The sequence below is a fragment of the Perognathus longimembris genome, chromosome 20, assembly GCF_023159225.1.
Source record: "Perognathus longimembris pacificus isolate PPM17 chromosome 20, ASM2315922v1, whole genome shotgun sequence".
NCBI lineage: Eukaryota > Metazoa > Chordata > Mammalia > Rodentia > Heteromyidae > Perognathus > Perognathus longimembris.
The window spans coordinates 22,633,975-22,652,787 of record NC_063180.1 but is presented as its reverse complement, the minus strand read 5'-3'; the positions used below and the strand labels follow the sequence as shown (position 1 = coordinate 22,652,787).

The following is an 18,813-nucleotide window of genomic DNA, read 5'->3' as shown; positions in this document are numbered from 1 at the left end:
AGGATTACAGACGTGAACTAACAATGCCTAGCTCAGAAAGTTGTAAAGCAAGGAAAAGCCCAGGTCCAGATGGATTCAGGGCTGAATAAGACCTTGAAAGACTATTATCAAACTACTCAATTTTTTTTTCTGTGAAATGTAAACTGAAAGATGAATTCCAAACTATGAAGCCAATATCACACACATTCCCAAGCCAAGTAAGAACCCAACAAGAAAGACCACTGCAGACAAATTTCTCTGATGAACGCAGATGCAAAGCTCTTCACTGAAATACTAGTCAACAGAATCCAGAAATGAATACAAAGAAAATCACACATTAGGATCAAATAGGCTTCAGCTCACAGATGCAAGGTTGCTTTAATATATATAAATAAAAAATGTAATTCACCAAATCAACAAAGACAAGAATCACATGATCATCTCAACAGATGTAGAAAACCCTTTGACAAAAATCCAGCATGCATTCATATTAAAAGCTTTGGAGAATAGAGGAATGGAAGGTACATTGCTTGATCTTTTTTTTTTTTTTTGCCAGTCCTGGGGCTTAGACTCAAGGCCTGAGCTCTGTTCCTGGCTTCTTTTTGCTCAAGGCTAGCACTCTACCACTTGAGCCATAGTGCCACTTCTGGCCTTTTCTATATATATGGTACTGAGGAATAGAACCTAGTGCTTCATGTATATGAGGCAAGCACTCTTGCCACTAGGCCATATTCCCAGCCCCTGGAAGGTACATTACTTAAAGTAATATAGGCTAGCCATGACAGACCAATAGCCAACATAATACTGAATGGTGAAAAACTAAAACCATTCCCCTTAAAATTAGGAACAACACAAGGATGTCCACTCTCTCCACTCCTCTTCAATATGGTTCTGTAATTCCTAACCAGAGCAACAAGGCAAAAAATGGGACAGAGGGAAAGAAGTCAGACTTTCCCTATTTTCAGGCACTGTGCTCTTATACCTAAAAGACCCAAAAGACTCCAACCCAAGCTCCTAGAACTGATCCACCACTTTGGCAAATTAGCAGGATGCAAAATTAACTCACAGAAACGAGTAGCCTTTCTGTATGCCAACAACTTACAAGCAGAAAGGGAAATCAGAAAACAGTACCATTTGCAATAGGCTCAAAAAATATGTTCAGTAGTAAATGTAACCAAAGATGTAAAAAAAATCCTCATAGTGAAAACTCTAAACATTTGAAAATAAATTAGAGGACAACAAAAAATGGAAAGACCTTTTATGTTCATGGATAGGTAGAATCAATACTGTAAAAATGGCCACACTGACAAAAATGATATACAAATTCAATGCAACCCCCAACAATTTCCTAACAACATTCTTTACCAAGATAGAAATGACAATCCAAGAAGTGGTGCTGTGGCTCAAGTGGTAGAGAGCTAGCCTTGAGCCCAGACAGGCTCAGGGACAGATCCCAGGCCCTGAGTTCAAGCCTCAGGAGCAGCAAAAAAAAAAAAAAAAAAAAAAAAAAAGAGAAATGACAATCCAAAAATTTATATGGAAAAACAAAATGCCTCGATTAGCAGGAGCAATTCTAGGCAAAAAAGAGTAATGTGAGTGGTATCACAATCCCAGACTTCAAGCTCTATTACAGAACTATACTAACAAAAGAGCTTGGTATTGGCACAAAAATAGACTCCAAGATGAATGGAACAGATTACAAGACCCAGAAATGAAATCAAACACAACATTATCTGATATTTGATAAGGGAGTCAAAGACATACAGGGGGAAAAATAGCCTCTTCTATAGTTGTTGTTGGGAAAACAGGGTATCCATATGCAGAAAACTAAAAGTTCATCGCTGTTTGTCACCATGCACTAATAGTAATTCAAAGTGGATCAAAGACCTCAATGTCAGACACAGGAGCAGCCCCAAAACAAAGAAGCAAAACAACAACAACAAAAACAAACAACCAAACCAAACCAAACCCTCATGCAAAGACTCCTCCAACAATTTCATAAAAGAGAGGATATGCTTGAGTATTCAGCCAACAAAAGCAGTATTGCCCTGCACCAAAGCATGGTAAGGACAATGTCAGTATCAAGCAACAAAGAAAATGCTAACTAACTGTATTTGAAATAGCAGAACTCCCCAAATATCCAGAAATATGTATGGTAACACTAGAAAGAACACACATGTTCATCAGGTTGATTTCACTTGAAGGATGCAAATCGATTCGACACCCAGAAACAGTAAACATGAAAGCATGAAAGTCCATATATACAATTGAGGATTAAAACTAATTCACAAGGGAGCCATTGGGGTACAGAGACTTATGAACAGGGAAGATAACAGGGGAAATAGACTCAAACCAGGTCCACTGTCCAGTGTCAGGATTGGAGCCTTGCAGAGTCAGAAACCGAATTCAAGTCCTGATCTCCAAGCAAAGAAATGGAATAAAATTAACCCATGTACAATGTCCTTCAGAGTAGATAGGTTCTTCAGGACACTTCTCCAGAAACTCCAGTGATGACAGCTGGACACACAGGGGTTTACTCTCTCTAAAGCACTACCCTGGAAGGTCCAGTTTGTTGTTCGTGTCACTGTGCCACCCTGCTTGTCATAAAGTAGAGTCATGGAGGTAGTAGCCAGAATAGGAGTCACTGCCTATATCCTGCTTTGTTATTGCTGTGTCCTTTGTCACTGACTGCATCCTGCTTTGTCATTGGCTGAAATCTGCTTTCTCATTAGTTGAATCCTGGTTTGCGATTGGCTGCATACTACTTCCTCTTTGACTGGATGCTGCTTTGTCATTGATGACTAGCCTTCATAGGATGCTATATTAAAATCCCTTACAACAAACAGCATTCTCAGTAGAAATGGAATGCAAGTGTGAAATGGACTGTCTAGCACTTTTCTTTGTAAAAAAAATACAAGTTGTAAAATTTTAATATATACAGAAAGAATTTTCCTTTTTTCCTGCCAGTATTATTTTAAGCACCTAAACAATATAAAAGTTTTGTGCAAACACACATACACACACACAAAGGTACATTCAGTAAGATTTAAAACCTCAATATTTACAAATTACAGCACATCTGAATATGAACAACACTTCAAGTGTTCAATAAGCACAGCTCCACTTCTGTTGCTCATTAGAGACTAGAGTCCTATGGATTCCCCGCCCCCCCAATCTCAGCCTCCTGAATAGCTAGAATCATAGGCCAAGACACTGGCTCCTGGCCTCTGTGGCTTTTCTACCCTAATCCAAACGGGAAGGATGAAGTGAGCAGAGTTAGATGTCACCATGGTCTGGTCCTCATGCTGTCTTACAATGGGTAATTCTTGTCCAAAGATGAGTGGTCCATTGTGAAAACATTCTGTTATTCTTCATGAGCAAGAAAGGGCAGAGGGTAGGGTAACCAAATGACAACAGCACAGTTGCACCCTTGGAGTTGTTCCACTTCTCGTGTGTGTATAAGGAATACAGAGTCACGATGTTGTTGCAGCAATAGAAGAACACGAAGCAGCTGACAAGTGTCAGGATGGTGTTGGTGGCTCTGTTCTTGGGCCTCGGCTGGGAGGTGAGGCTGCCATTGTGGAGGTGCCTGGCTCTCTGGCAGTGTCGACGGAGGAGAATCACCATGTAGAGGCTGGTGGTGATCATGAGGACTAAGAAGAGAACATCTTGTAACACGAAGGAGCTGACAAGTGGTGCTGAGTTGTTTCCAGACCTCACTTGACAGAAGGGATGAGAAAATCCCGTGCCGGTGGCGGTGGAATTGCAATTGGATACTACAGGTTCGACGACATAGAAATAGACCAGAGAGTTTAAGAACCAGAAGGAGAGCAGAGAGGGGAGGATGCAGGATGCAGACCGGCTTTTCAGCCATGCCCACCGGGCATGCGCGGGGCTGATGGTGAGGGCCTGGAAGGCGCTCAGGAAGGTGGTGGTGCAGATGGACATTCCCCGCGTGACCCTGAACAGGTACAGCACCACCATACACGTGGTATCATCCCAGAAACATGTGACTCCAAATGAGGAGATCAGGAAGGGCGTGGACTCAAACATGATGGTCAGGGCGTTGACCAGGGTGAGGTGCATGAAAACCGTGTTGATGGGCTTCCGGAGCTGGGGCTGGCGCACGGAGCTGTATGTGTACACCAGGAAGAGCACACAGTTCCCCAGGACGCCGAGACACACCTTAGACAGAAGGAGGATCCTGAACATGATGTCGCCTGGGGTGGCTGTCATTGTGTGTGTGAGTGTGAATGTGTGTGAGTGTATAAGTTTGTATTATTGTGAGCATGTGTATAGTGTGTATATGTGTGTGTATGTGTGTGTGTGTGTGTGTGTGTGTGTATGTGTATTGCAAGAATGCTGTCTTCCTAAGCAGGAGAGAAAACACTAGACAACACCGGAACCCTGGAGGCATGGGTGTCGTTGGTGGTAAGTTTCTTGATTAGGTAAGCCAGGCTTACCATGAATGCAGAAAGATATAATATTAGACCATTTTTTTTTTTTTTGGCCACTCCTGGGCCTTGGACTCAGGGCCTGAGCACTGTCCCTGGCTTCTTCCCGCTCAAGGCTAGCACTCTGCACCTGAGCCACAGCGCCGCTTCTGGCCGTTTTCTGTATATGTGGTGCTGGGGAATCGAACCTAGGGCCTCGTGTATCCGAGGCAGGCACTCTTGCCACTAGGCTATATCCCCAGCCCCTAGACCATTATTTTTAATAGCTTCGTATTTTTTATCCTGGGTGTGTGTGTGCCCATTCTGAAATTGGAACTCAGGGCCTGGGCACTGTCCCTGAGCTATTTCACTCAAAGCTCATGTTCTACCACTTGAATCACTGCTTTAATTCTGGCTTGAGAGGGGGTGTTCATTGGAGATCAGAGTCTCAAGGACTTCCCTCTCTGGGTTTGCTTTGCACCTCCACCCTCAGATCTCAGCCTTTTTAGCAGTTGGGATCACAGGCAAAAGCCACCACAGCCTGGCCCATACACTTGTTTTAAATGGAGTCTGGCAAGAATTTTTCACTTGGCAGTCCAGTGAGGTTGGAAGTGCTGAAGTGTCGCCACCTCTGTATTTCAGACATATGTGTGCTGTGGCCTGCGAGGCTGGGTTCTGGGAACTGGAGAGGACCTGAGGGAGACACGTGTTAGAATGAGGAGGGAATTCCATGCAACTGCAGCAGGGCCGGGATGTTAGGAAGGGCTGCCCCTGGCTGTCGCTGCCTCTGGTACCCCGACATCATAGTAGCCAGTGGGGGCCACAGAGGACACGGGGAGCCCCTTCCTCAGGTTGGCTGGTCTCTGTGTAAAATCTACATTTTGTACACTTGTTACACAAACAGCACATCCATGTAAAGCTCCCATGGGGATACCTGCAAGGTGGTATTTCTCATAGCAGATGGAGACACTGGAAAAGGAAATATCAATGTTTGTTGTGTTTTTGTTTGTTTGCTTGTTTGCCAGTCCTGGTGCTTGGACTCAGGGCCTGAGCACTGTTCCTGGCTTCTTTTTGTCCAAGGCTAGCACTCTGCCACTTGAGCCACAGCGCCACTTCCAGCTTTTTCTGTGTATGTGGTGCTGAGGAATTGAACTCAGGGCTTCATGCATGCTAGGCAAGCACTCTACCGCTAAGCCACATTCCCAGCCTTTGTTGTGCTTTTGGAGTTTCTTTTTTTCCTGTACCATTCTCTTGTGCAGTCCTTACTGATCTAGTGGTTTCTCTCACATCACATATAATCCTTGGTTTCTAAATAAGCTTGCACTGAATTAAAATAAATAACTTGTGAGGCTGGGAATATGGCCTAGTGGCAAGAGTGCTTGCCTCCTACACATGAAGCTCTCGGTTCGATTCCCCAGCACCACATATATGGAAAATGGCCAGAAGGGGCACTGTGGCTCAGGTGGCAGAGTGCTAGCCTTGAGCGGGAAGAAGCCAGGGATGATGCCTAGGCCCTGAGTCCAAGGCCCAGGACTGGCCAAAAAAATAAAATAAAATAAATAAAAAAATAAATAACTTGTGGTTCCTGATAAATATGTAAGAACATTCTCAGCTCATTCACCTCAGTAATATCTTTCAGTACAAAGTTTTACTCTGGCCTTCATTGTTATGATAAAGTGGTATTCTCATTTCCCAGGTAGGGGAAACAGCTAAATTGTTCTTGAGCACGCACAACTATAAGCATTGCTCTCCTTAACATCTGTGGTGCCATCTAGAAATGATTTAACTTTAATAAATTTGGATTCCTAGAAGGTGTGGCATTTGTAATGGTGGACAAGTATTCATAATGTTCTCATGTTTGTAAACACATATTATCATTCCTATATAATCAGGATAATCTTCCAGCTTTTTTTTTTGGTGTTGGATATGGGAATCTAGGCTCTGTTCCTGAGCATGATTTCTGCATATCAGAGAGAACATGAGCTGTTTGTCTTTCTGAGCTTGGCCTACCTTATTTAACAGGATTTGCTCCAGTTCCATCCGCTTCCCTGCCAATGACATTATTGGATTCTTTCATCTTAAATTAGCATGCCCTTTCCTACTGTAATATTGAATGATATTGAATGTTTTCTCTTCTTGTTGGACAGAGCGCAGGGGGAGGTGGGAGTGATAAACATGGCTCCCTCACAAGGAACTGACTTGGGCTGTGAGTTTCCCATCAGGCTGTCTGCTCTGAGTCTCCTCACCTCAAGATCCACTCCGTTTACTAGAAGCATCCATTGCAATGCACAATCTCAACAAAGATTTTATTAATTAGCAGGAAAAAAACCCCAGAGGAAAACAGATGGAAATTACATAAATAAACCTGGTTAAGGCAATTCTTACTCTTGACCAAAGTGCTATAAAAATCTTCAACCCCGGGCTGGGGATATGGCCTAGTGGCAAGAGCGCTTGCCTCGTATACATGAGGCCCTGGGTTCAATTCCCCAGCACCACATATACAGAAAATGGCCAGAAGTGGCACTGTGGCTCAAGTGGCAGAGTGCTAGCCTTGAGCAAAAAGAAGCCAGGGACAGTGCTCAGACCCTGAGTCCAAGCCCCAGGACTGGCCAAAAAATAAAAAATAAAATAAAATAAAAAAAATCTTCAACCCCATCTTCAGTAAATGCCGTGTTTTGCCCAGTCAGAATGAAATGCCATCTTTCCCTCTCAGAGGCTTCTGAAGTAAATCCGCATTGCATCCACACAAACAACACTGCTACAAGAAGCCACAAAGATGCGGGGCTGTGTCAGCACAACATTTCTCAACACAGTATTGTGATTGACAAGTAAAATAAACACTGACCCACAAAAATGGTATCTCAACATATTTGAAAGATCAACATCTGCTATGAAAATTTCTACCTAGAAGATGCACTATGAAATACCTGCCACAGAAACAAAAACAACAAAGGTCTGATATGAACTTCAAGGGAACAATGTCAGAAAGGAACAGTAAACTGAGTCCTAAAATTATATGAGACGAGCACTTTACCACTAGGCCACATTCCCAGCCCCTCCTAAAATTATAGAGTGGGTCCCAGGATGAGGACAATTAAATCAGACAGCAATTATGGGAAAAAAGAAACAAAGCCTAAGTCGTGCTTGTGCAGGAGCCCACCATTAACACACTCATCTCACACTGACTTTCTCTCTAATAAGATGGGAAAACATTCAATATTAAAGTTGTAGAGGGCATGCTAATTTAAGATGAACATTTTAGAGATAACAATAGAAAAAATGCAAGCATGTCTTTTTTTTTTTTTTTTTTTTTTTTTGGCCAGTCCTGGGCCTTGGACTCAGGGCCTGAGCACTGTCCCTGGCTTCTTCCCGCTCAAGGCTAGCACTCTGCCACTTGAGCCACAGCGCCACTTCTGGCCATTTTCTGTATATGTGGTGCTGGGGAATCGAACCTAGGGCCTCGTGTATCCGAGGCAGGCACTCTTGCCACTAGGCTATATCCCCAGCCCTCAAGCATGTCTTAAGAGATGATTTTGTGTCTCACACCTAGAATCCTAGCAACTCAGGAGGCTGAGACCTGAGGATCGCAGTTCAAAGCCAGTGAAGTCAGGAACCATAATTATGAGATTCCTATCTCCAATGAATCACCAGAAAAGCTGGAAGTGGAGCTACAGCTCAAGTGGCACAGAGCTAGCCTTGAGCAGAAACATCCAGTGACAGTGTTCCTGATATTCCTGGAAGATGCCACTTACCACGAGTGAGTACGGAGGTGTAGAAAGTCACAGGGGTGCAGGTCTCCTCTGGAGGGAAATGGGCACTGTTTTGCCACTGAGGCAGAGCTGTGCAGGTCAATATCTGAAGGAAACACGTGGCATCCAGAGAAAAACAGGAAAGAGGTATAGCCCACCAAAATACAAAAGAGAAATGAAGTCAGGGGCCAGTACTCACACCTGTGATCCTGGCTATTCTGGAGGCTGAGATGTGAGGTTGTGGTTCAACTCTAGCCAGAGCAGGAAAGTCCTTGGGGCTCTTACCCTAAACACAGCCAGAATTAGAGCAATGGCTCCCATGGTAGACAACTAGCCCTGAACAAAAAAGCTCAGAGACAGAGCTCACCACCTAGCTCCAAGCAACAGGAGAGAGAGACACAGGGACAGAGACAGACAGAGAGAGAGAGAGAGAGAGAGAGAGAGAGAGAGAGAGAGAGAGAGAGAGAGAGAGAGAGAGAGAGAGAGAGAGAGAGAGAGAGAGGAAATGAATCTGCAAACCCACGTGGAAAACAGGCAGTTGTGGGACCTCAGGCTGCTCCTGACTCTGCACCAGGGCTCAGAGCTGCGCAGCGTCTTTGGAAGCCTGCCTGGGTCATCCTGCCCATATCACCCAGGGCAGGATGGGGTCCCAGCGGCTGGCCCCCCTCTATCCCCCGCTGCTGCTGTCACCACACCTTGTTTACTTCTTCAAATGATGACCCAGAGCAGCCAGGAGCTCTGTCCCACCTGCACAGCCGTCTCCTGGCGAAGATCTCTGCTCCCCGGTCCAGGGGTGTCAAAAAGTAAAGAGGAGACACTGAGAGCTCATTAAAAGTTACTTCTGATATGCTGATGGGAAATGACCTGAGCACTGTGGGGCAGAGTCTAGGGAGCACTGTGGTTTCACTGGGGAGAACTGAGCCTCCAGCACTCAGGGCAGCTCACTGAGCTGCATGGTATCTGGTTGTGTTCCAGTGACTGATCATCCAAGGTTGGAGCACGTTGATTGCCATGCGTCCTTCATAGTGTAAAAGTACTGCCATTTAGAAAGAATGAGAATGCAGTAGAATTGTGTGAAGTGTTCACTCATCAACTGAAGATGCCTCACTTAAAGAGATGTGAGATGAACATATATGTATACAGAACCCGTGTGTGGTGTGTGTGTGTGTGTGTGTGTGTGTGTGTGTGTGTGTGTGTGTGTATGTTTGCCAGTCCTCTGGCTTGAATTTTGGGTTTGGGTGCAGCGTCTGAGTTTATGTGCTCCAGGCCACAATTCTGTCACTTGAGCAACACCTCTAATTCTATTTGTTTGATTGTTTATTGTGTATATGGGTGCCCGGCCTGGCTTGGATCCTCCATCCTTGGATTTTACCTCCTGAAGAGCTAGGAAAACAGTAATGAGCCATTGGCACCAGGCTTATGATTGTGATTCCTTGATTTTGTTTGTCAGACTGGAGACTTGTTGCAATGAGATTGTTGTAATTAGTTACTCAGAAAGTTTGTTCTTTGTGCATGGAAGAGATCTGATGTGTGTATGTTTACATTGTTTCCTGCTGTTTTGCCATCAGAGTTCATGTAACACATAAGAACTATTTAATGTGAGTTTCCCGTGTTTTATGTACAGGATCATAACATGTGGAAATAGGAATAACTTCTCTTTCCAGCCTATTTTGGTCCCTTTGGTTTCTTGTCATTGGTCTGGCTGAAATCTACACACTAAATAGCATCACAGAGTCTAGAACAAGGTTGCCCTGGACTCTTCCCTTCCTTATTCACACCTGCTTTCTATTTCCCCATTTAGGACAGGGTGAACTGAACATTTATCACATAGAGCCTTTGCAATGTTGCGGCCTGCCCCTTTATCTCTAGTTTCTTTAGGGCGTGTATTAGGAAGTGATGTTGAATTTTGTTATTGTGCCTTTGCCACACTGCTTGTCACAGAGTAGAATCATGGAGATAGGAAGATGCAAGAGTATGTGTCATTGCATGCATCCTTCTCTGTCATCGACTGAAACCTGATTTGTCATTGGTTGCACCTTGCTTTGTCATTGGCTGAATCCTTTGTCATTGGTTGCATTTTCCTTCTTTATTGACTGTATCCTGCCTTGTCCCTGGCTATATCCCTTTTTTTCCTCTTGTTTTGTTTCTTATTTTGTCTGTCCTGGGTCTTAAACTCTGGACCTGGGTACTGAGCTTCTTTTCCTCAAGGCTAGCACTCTACCACTTGAGCCACAGCACCACTAAAGGCTTTTCCTGTGATTAATTGAAGTTACAGTCTCAATAACTATTTTTTTTAATTTTTATTTTTTGGCCAGTCCTGGGCCTTGGACTCAGGGCCTGAGCACTGTCCCTGGCTTCTTCTAGCTCAAGGCTAGCACTCTGCCACTTGAGCCACAGCGCCGCTTCTGGCCGTTTTCTGTATATGTGGTGCTAGGGAATCGAACCTAGGGCCTCGTGTATCCGAGGCAGGCACTCTTGCCACTAGGCTATATCCCCAGCCCTCAATAACTATTTTTGCCAGTCCTGGGCCTTGGACTCAGGGCCTGAGCACTGTCCCTGGCTTCTTTTTGCTCAAGGCCAGCACTCTACCACTTGAATCACAACACCATCTCTGGCTTTTTCTATATATGTGGTGCTGAGGAATTGAACCGAGGGCTTCATGTATATGAGGCAAGCACTTCTATCACTAGGCCATATTCCCAGCCCCCTCAATGATTTTTATGAAAAGGGTGCCAGAGAACCGTGATCCTCCAACTCAGCCTCCTGAGTAGTTAGGATGACAGGCATGAGCCACCGGTGCCTGCCTCTGGCTGTATCTTTTGTCATTGGCTACATCCTGCTTCCTCATTAACTAGATGCTGCTTTGTCATTGGATGGCCTGCATTCATGAGGTGATCTAATAAAATTCCATGTAATAAACAGTACTATTAGTAGGAAGAGCACACAAGCAAGAAATGGACTGTCTAGCAGCTGTCTTTATAAAAACAGAAATATGGGGCTGGGAATATGGCCTAGTGGCAAGAGAGCTCGCCTCGTATACATGAAGCCCTGGGTTCGATTCTCCAGCACCACATATATAGAAAACAGCCAGAAGTGGCGCTGTGGCTCAAGTGGCAGAGTGCTAGCCTTGAGCAAAAAGAAGCCAGGGACAGTGCTCAGACCCTGAGTCCAAGCCCCAGGACTGGCCAAAAATAAATAAATAAATAATTATAAAAACAGAAATATTTTTAATCTGAACAGTGTACAGAAAATGTATTTCTTTTATCCCATCAATAATTTTTAAGCAACTAAGCAACAGAACACTTTGAACAAACACACACACAACAAGTTATTTAAATGTTTAAGAATTACAACAAAATCTTGAAGAACACATCAAGTGCTCAACACAAACAGTTTTTTTAATGATGAAACCGTATTTTATTTTATTTTGTAATTTATTTATTAAATAAACAATTTTTTTGACAAGGTGTTGTGCAAAAAGGGTACAGTTACATAGTAGGGCAGTGTGTACATTTCTTGTGATATCTTACACCCTGTTTTTGTTTCCCTTCCCTAGGTCAGGTAGACATATATACAATACACAATGTACCAAGAACTTATACAGTAGCCATGTGGCCTATGCTGAAGAAAATTCGCCTAGGGCTTTAAATGTAATGTCGCCATTAGACAATATGTCAACAGTAGTCTTATATGAACGTACATACATAGCTTTTGAGCTATTGTATTCCACTGAGAGGTCAATTTTTGACCTTTATATGTTGAGTAGTTGTTTGGTTTTAGTTACATAATGTTGGGTCACTGACCCAATCCTGTGGGAAATACCATTTGACAAGAAGTTTTTGGTTTCCCAGACCTGGTCTCTACTGTCTCCCCCCCCCCCACCTTAACAGTTATATATCAAGGAGATCATGCCCCTTTGTTTTCTGTGTTCTAGGCTTGCCTCGCTCAACATTATTTGTTCAAGTTCTGACCATTTCCCTGCTAATAACAATATTTCACTATTCCTAATCGCTATGTAGTATTCCATTGTGTATATACCATTGTATATGTACCATAGTTTTTGGATCCATTCATCTGTGCAGGGGCATCTGGGTTGTTTCCATATTTTGGCTATTGTGAATTGTGCAGCGATAAACATGGAAGTGCAAATGTCTTTTTGATATATTGGGACCTGCTGTTCAGGATAGATGCCTAGGAGTGGTATGGCTGGGTCATAGGGTAGGTCTATATTGAGCTTTTTGAGAAACCTCCATACTGATCTCCAAAGTGGTTGTACTAATTTGCACTCCCACTAACAATGGAGAAGGGTTCCTCTTTCCCCGCACCCCCTCCAGCATTTGTTGTTGCCTGAGTTCAGAGTACAGGCCATTCTAACTGGAGTGAGGTGGTATCTCAGGGTTGTTTTTATTTGCATTTCCTTTACTACCAGGGATGTTGAACATTTCCTCATATGTTTCTTTGCCATTTTTATCTCTTCTCTTGTGAAGTCTCTCTTTAGCTCCTTTGTCCATTTCCTAATTGGTTTACTGGGCTTGGAGGGGCTTAGTTTTTTGAGTTCTCTGTAGATGACAGATATCAGGCCTTTGTCTGTTGCTGTGCTGGTAAAGATCCTTTCCCATATGGTTGGCTGTCTTTCTATTTTGGTGGCTATGTCCTTAGCTGTGCAGAAACTTTTTAATTTGTAGTAGTCCCATTTGTCGAGTCTCTCCCCTATTTGTTGTGCCCCTGGCACTCTATTCAGGAAGTTCCTTCCTGTGCCTATAAGTTCTAGCGTCTTTCCTACTCTGTCCTTCAGTAGTTTCAAGGATTCAGGTCTGATATTGAGGTCCTTGATCCGTTTTGAGTTGATCTTGGTGCATGGTGATAGGCTTGGGTCTACTTTGAGTTTTCTGCATATGGCTGCCCAGTTCTCCCAGCACCAGTAGTTGAAGAGGCTATGTTTATTCCATTGTATGTCTTTAGCTCCTTTGTCGAATATCAGCTGACTGTAAGAGTGTGGTTTTATTTCTGGATCTTCAATTCTAATCCATTGGTCTTCCGATCTGTTTTTATATCAATACCAGGCTGTTTTTATTATGATGGCCTTGTAGTAGAGCTTGAAGTCTGGTATTGTGATACCTCCTGCACTGCTTTTTTTTGCCTAGAATTGCTTTGGCTATTCTAGGTCTTTTGCTGTTCCATATGAATTTATGGATTGCTTTCTCTATTTCAGTGAAGAATGTGGCTGGGATTTTGATAGGGATTGCTTTGAATTTGTATAACAATTTGGGCAATATGGCCATTTTCACTATATTGATTCTGCCTACCCATGAGCATGGGAGGTCTTTCCATCTCCTTGTGTCTTCTTTGATTTCCCTTATTAGATTTTTATAGTTGTCATTAAATAGGTCTGTCATGTCCTTGGTTAGGTTGATCCCTAGGTACTTTATTTATTTATTTTTTTTCTACTGTAAATGGAATTGTTTCCTTTTCTGCTTCTACATTGCTGGTGTACAGAAAAGCTGCTGACTTTTGTGGATTGATTTTGTGTCCTGCTACTTTGCCAAAATGGTTTATTAGGTGTAGGAGTTTGGGGACTGAGTTTTTTGGGTCCTTCAGATATAAGATCATGTCGTCTGCAAATAGGGATAGCTTGATTTCTTCCTTGCCGATGTGGATCCCTTTGATGTCCTCCTCTTGCCTTATTGCTATGGCTAGGGATTCCAGCACTATGTTGAAAAGAAGTGGGGAGAGTGGGCATCCTTGTCTTGTTCCTGAGTTTAGGGGGAATGATTTAAGTTTCTCTTCATTTAATATGATGTTAGCAGTTGGTCTGTTGTATATGGCTTTTGTTGTTTTGAGGAATGTTCCATCTATTCCTGTTCTCTCCAAAGCTTTTAATAGGTATGGATGTTGTATTTTGTCAAAGGCTTTTTGGGCATCGACTGAGATAACAATGTGATTCTTGATTTTAGTTCTGTTTATGTGGTGAATTACACTGATTGATTTACGGATGTTGAACCATCCTTGTGACTGTGGGATGAAGCCTACTTGGTCATGATGTATAATTTTCTTGATCAGTTTCTAGATCCTGTTAGCTAATATTTTATTGAGGAGCCTGCTGTCTGTGTTCATTAGTGATATTGGTCTGTAGTTCTCTTTTTTTGTTGGGTCTTTGCCTGGTTTGGGAATGAGTATGATATTAGCTTCATAGAATGAGTTTGGGATTTCTCCCTCTGTTTCTATTTCGCAGAAGAGTTTGAGGAGTATTGGTATTAGCTCCTCACTAAAGGTTTTATAGAATTCGTTGGTGAATCCATCTGGGCCTGGGCTTTTCTTTGTTGGGAGGTTCTTGATTACTCCCTGTATCTCGCTGTAAGTTATTGGTTTATTTAGTTGATTTATTTCTTCTTGGTTCAGTTTGGGCAGTTTATACTTCTCTAAGAATTGATCCATTTCTGTAAAATTATTGTTTTTAGTGAGTAGAGGTTCTGGGAATAGTTCCTTATGATTGTTTGAATATCGTGTGTACTTGTTATTTTTCTGGTGAAGTCCATGATTTTACGTATATGAGTCTCTTCTTTTTTTTTTTTTTGTAAGTCTTGTGAGGGGTCTGTCAATTTTATTTATTTTTTCAAAGAACCAGCTTTTAGTCTTATTTATTTGTTGAATGGTCTTTCTATTTTCAATCAGATTTATCTCTTTTTTTTTTTGGCCAGTCCTGGGCCTTGGACTCAGGGCCTGAGTACTGTCCCTGGCTTCTTCCCGCTCAAGGCTAGCACTCTGCCACTTGAGCCACAGCGCCGCTTCTGGCCGTTTTCTGTATATGTGGTGCTGGGGAATCGAACCTAGGGCCTCGTGTATCCGAGGCAGGCACTCTTGCCACTAGGCTATATCCCCAGCCCCCAAGATTTATCTCTTTTTTAATCTTTGTGATCTCTCTCCTCCTAGTCATTTTATTTATTTATTTATTTATTTATTTGCCAGTCCTGGGGCTTGGACACAGGGCCTGAGCACTGTCCCTGGCTTCTTTTTGCTCAAGGCTAGCACTCTGCCACTTGAGCCGCAGCCCCACTTCTGGCCATTTTCTGTATATGTGGTGCTGGGGAATCGAACCGAGGGCTTCATGTATACAAGGCAAGCGCTCTTGCCACTAGGCCACATCCCCAGCCCCTCCTAGTCATTTTAGATTCGATCATTTCTTGTTTCTCCAGTTGTTTTAGTTTCATCGTGAGGTTATTCACCTGCTCTATTTCCATTCTTTTAATGTGAGTGCTGAGGGAGATGATCTTGTCCCTCAGTACTGCCTTAGCTGTGTCCCATAGGTTTCTTTGTGATGTATTTTCATTGTCATTGTGGCTTATGAATTCATTAATTTCATCTTTAATTTGGTCTGTGGCCCAAGTGTTGGATAACAGTGTGGGGTTTAGCCTCCAAGAATATGTATAGCCTCTGTGGTAACTGTTGTTATTGAGGGTTACCTTTAATTCATTGTGGTCAGATATAATACATGGGATGACGCCAGTCCTTTTGTATTTGCTGAGATTCTTTGTGTGGGCTATGACATGGTCTATTTTGGAGTATGATCCATGGGCTGCTGAGAAGAAGGTGTATTGGGTCTCTGTAGGGTGGAAGATTCTGTATAGATCTGTTAGATCCACTTGGAATATGGTTTTACTTAGGTCCTCAGCTCCCTTGCTAATCCTCTGGGTGTTGGATCTGTCTCTTGGAGAGAGTGGGGTATTAAAGTCACCCACTATGATTGTGTTTGGGTCTATCTTGTTCTGTAGTTCTGTGAGAATTTGCTTGACATATGTCGGGCCTCTTTTGTTCGGTGAGTATACATTTATCACCGTGATGTCTTATTAAAATGTAGTGACCTTCTTTGTCTTTTTTGAGTTGATTTTAATGAGAAGTCCAGCTTGTCTGAGATCAGGATGGCTACTCCTGCCATTTTGGTAGGTGCGTTTGCTTGGAAGATCTTGCTCCATGCTTTCATTCAGATCCTGTTTTTATCCCTTGCTGTAAGGTGGGTCTCTTGTAGACAACAGATGGCAACTTTTTGTTTGCGGATCCATTCTGCCAGTCTGCTCCTCTTTATCGGAGAGTTTATACCGTTTATATTCAAAGAGATCAAGGATAAGAGTGTTTTTTCTCCTTCCATTTTCTTGTTGGGCTATTTTTCCTCTTTTTTTTTTCTTGTCTTTAGTGAGCTGCTCTTTCTGTTGAGCTCTGGCTATTGTAGTTTCTTTCTGTTTCTGTCTGTTTGTCCTGTACGATTTCTGTTGGATAGGATTCCCCCCTTAGAATTCGCTGTAGGGCTGGTTTTTTATTCACATACTCCTTTAGATCCTCTTTGCTATGGAAAAGATCTGGTTTTCCCCTCGAATATGAACTCCAGCTTCGCTGGATATTTTATTCTAGGTTGGCAGTGGTTGGCCTGTAGGACTTGGATGGTGTTCTTCCATTCTCTTCACGTGTGGTAGGTTTGTGTGGAGAGGTCTGCTGTTATAAATTTCTTTCTTCGCTTTGGCTGCATTCAGAATTTGCTCTTTATTCTTGAGATCTGAAGTCTTGAATATTATGTGCCTTGGTGTGACTTTTCTAGGATCTGGTCTGCCAGGTGTCCTATAGGCTTCGGTTATCTGGATGGGGTCCCTTGTGAGATTGGGTAAGTTTTATGCAATTATTTTATTTTATTTTATTTTATTATTATTATTTTTTTTTGGCCAGTCCTGGGCCTTGGACTCAGGGCCTGAGCACTGTCCCTGGCTTCTTCCCGCTCAAGGCTAGCACTCTGCCACTTGAGCCACAGCGCCGCTTCTGGCCGTTTTCTGTATATGTGGTGCTGGGGTATCGAACCTAGGGCCTTGTGTATCCGAGGCAGGCACTCTTGCCACTAGGCTATATCCCCAGCCCCTGCAATTATTTTATTGAAAATATGTTGAAGCCCTCTGCTCTGGTATTCGGCTCCTTCTTCTATTCCAATTATACACAGATTATATCTCTTGTCTTTGTCCACTAGCTCCTGGATTAGTCTGCCCTGGAGCTTTACCATTTCTTGGAGTGTGGTCATTTTCTGGTTCTTATCAGCTGCATCATCGTCCGAGAGAGATTCTGGCTTCCATATGGTCAATTCTTTGTGCTGTGGATTCAAGTGTGGAGTTTATTGATGTCAGGGAGCTATTTATGGTTGCCAGATCAGCTCTTATCATGGAAATTTCTTCCTTTAAAGAGTTGTATTTTAAATCTATTTTTTCATGCATTTCACTTCTCAGGATGTTAAGGTCTTCTTTACTGGAGGTTTGCACTGTTATCCATTTTTGCTTCCATTTCTTTCTTGGCTTCCTGGATGTCCTTCGAGACTTCCACTCTGAACTCCTGGAATTCTTTTCTGATTTTGTTTCTGAGGCTTTCCATCATTTCTGCTAGCATAGCCTCAGTTGTTTTTTTATTCTCAATCTCCTCTTCAGTCGTGCTGCTTTTTGGAGCTGGCGAGTTGGCTTGCCCTCTGATGAAATTTGTTATATTTCTTTGTGATTTGCGCATCTGGAGATCTGTGGGTGGCTTCCCTGGGTTGGCTTTGTGCTGGTTCCCGCTGGTCCGTCAGGGGGAGACTTGTTTGTGTCCTGGCTCTGGGTTTGAGTTTGGCTGTTGAACCTTACTGCCCAATGGGTGAGCGTGACCTCCTCGATTGTTGCTGAGGTGGTCACCCTCACTTGTGCCCGCTTGTGCGCTCCCACAGGGGTTTAGGCAAGAGGTCCTCCTGCTGGGGGGCTAGCATGCTGCCCCACGCTGGCCCTCCAGGGGGCGCGTGCATGAGCACTTTAGTGCTTCCTTTGGGGATGAGTTGCCCAAGTTGTTGGAGGGTGCTTGTGTCCTCTTGCGAATTTGTTGTGGGGGGACGGTATGCGTGGGCCCCTGCAGGATCAAGTGTCCGGGCGCAGGTTGGTGCCCGCAGACTCTCTGTGTCTCTGCTGTGGGGGGGGGGCGTGTGTTCGGGCCCAGGTGACCCTATTGTGCTGGTGCTGGAGGGGGCGGGGCCGGTGTGGCCAGGTTCAGGTGGCTACGCTGGGGCTTTGCGGGTGGGGGGATGCCTTGGCGCTGCTCCACCTTTAGTTCCTGGATCCTGTCCTCCCAGAGGTCTTAGTGCTGCCAGCTATGGAGCTGCTTTATTCCCTCGGGGTAGGGAGGGGGAGGGAGGGAGCTCTAGCTTCTTTGTAGGGTTTGGGTCTCTGCTAGAGCTGGTCTCTCGTTTGGGGGGGTAATGGGGAACTTACTGGTCCTGGGTTGAGTGTGTGTCCCGCGCTGCTATGGATTTTTCGGGGCTGTGGTGCTGGGGTGTAGCAATTGGTCGTTTGGTGGTGGCGGCCCCGGCTCTCCCTGTCTGCACCTCAGGTTCCCCTGCTGCTTACGTCTGATCCCAGCCATTCGGTCCCCGCACCTCCGGTCCTTCGCTGCTGCCAACTGTCTCAGTTGGTCTGCACTCAGTCTGGGGTCCTTGGAGCTCTTTGCTGTCTGGACTCTGTGCTCCTGGTGTGACTTTTCGGCACTTGGTTTGTTGGCGCCGGGTCCCCTTTCCTAGCCTGGCCCTGTTTGGGCCAGGGTCGGTAGGGGGGGGGGGTACCCCGGAGATTTTCCAGCTCCGTGCAGGTTATAGGCTCTTTTTTTTT

At 44.0% G+C, this 18,813-nt stretch overlaps 1 protein-coding gene across 1 annotated transcript; it reads right to left on the bottom strand.

The window, feature by feature from the left end:
* Window positions 1-3,279: 3,279 nt before the first annotated feature.
* LOC125368092 (vomeronasal type-1 receptor 4-like) lies at window positions 3,280-4,191 on the bottom strand. The gene has a single exon (XM_048368949.1). It carries the CDS (start codon window positions 4,189-4,191, stop codon window positions 3,280-3,282), a length of 912 nt encoding a protein of 303 aa, XP_048224906.1.
* Window positions 4,192-18,813: the final 14,622 nt, after the last annotated feature.

Bases quoted from the DNA above. Each gene is read 5' to 3' on its own strand.
- LOC125368092 (XM_048368949.1), bottom strand. From the start codon at position 4,191: ATGTTCAGGATCCTCCTTCTGTCTAAGGTGTGTCTCGGCGTCCTGGGG.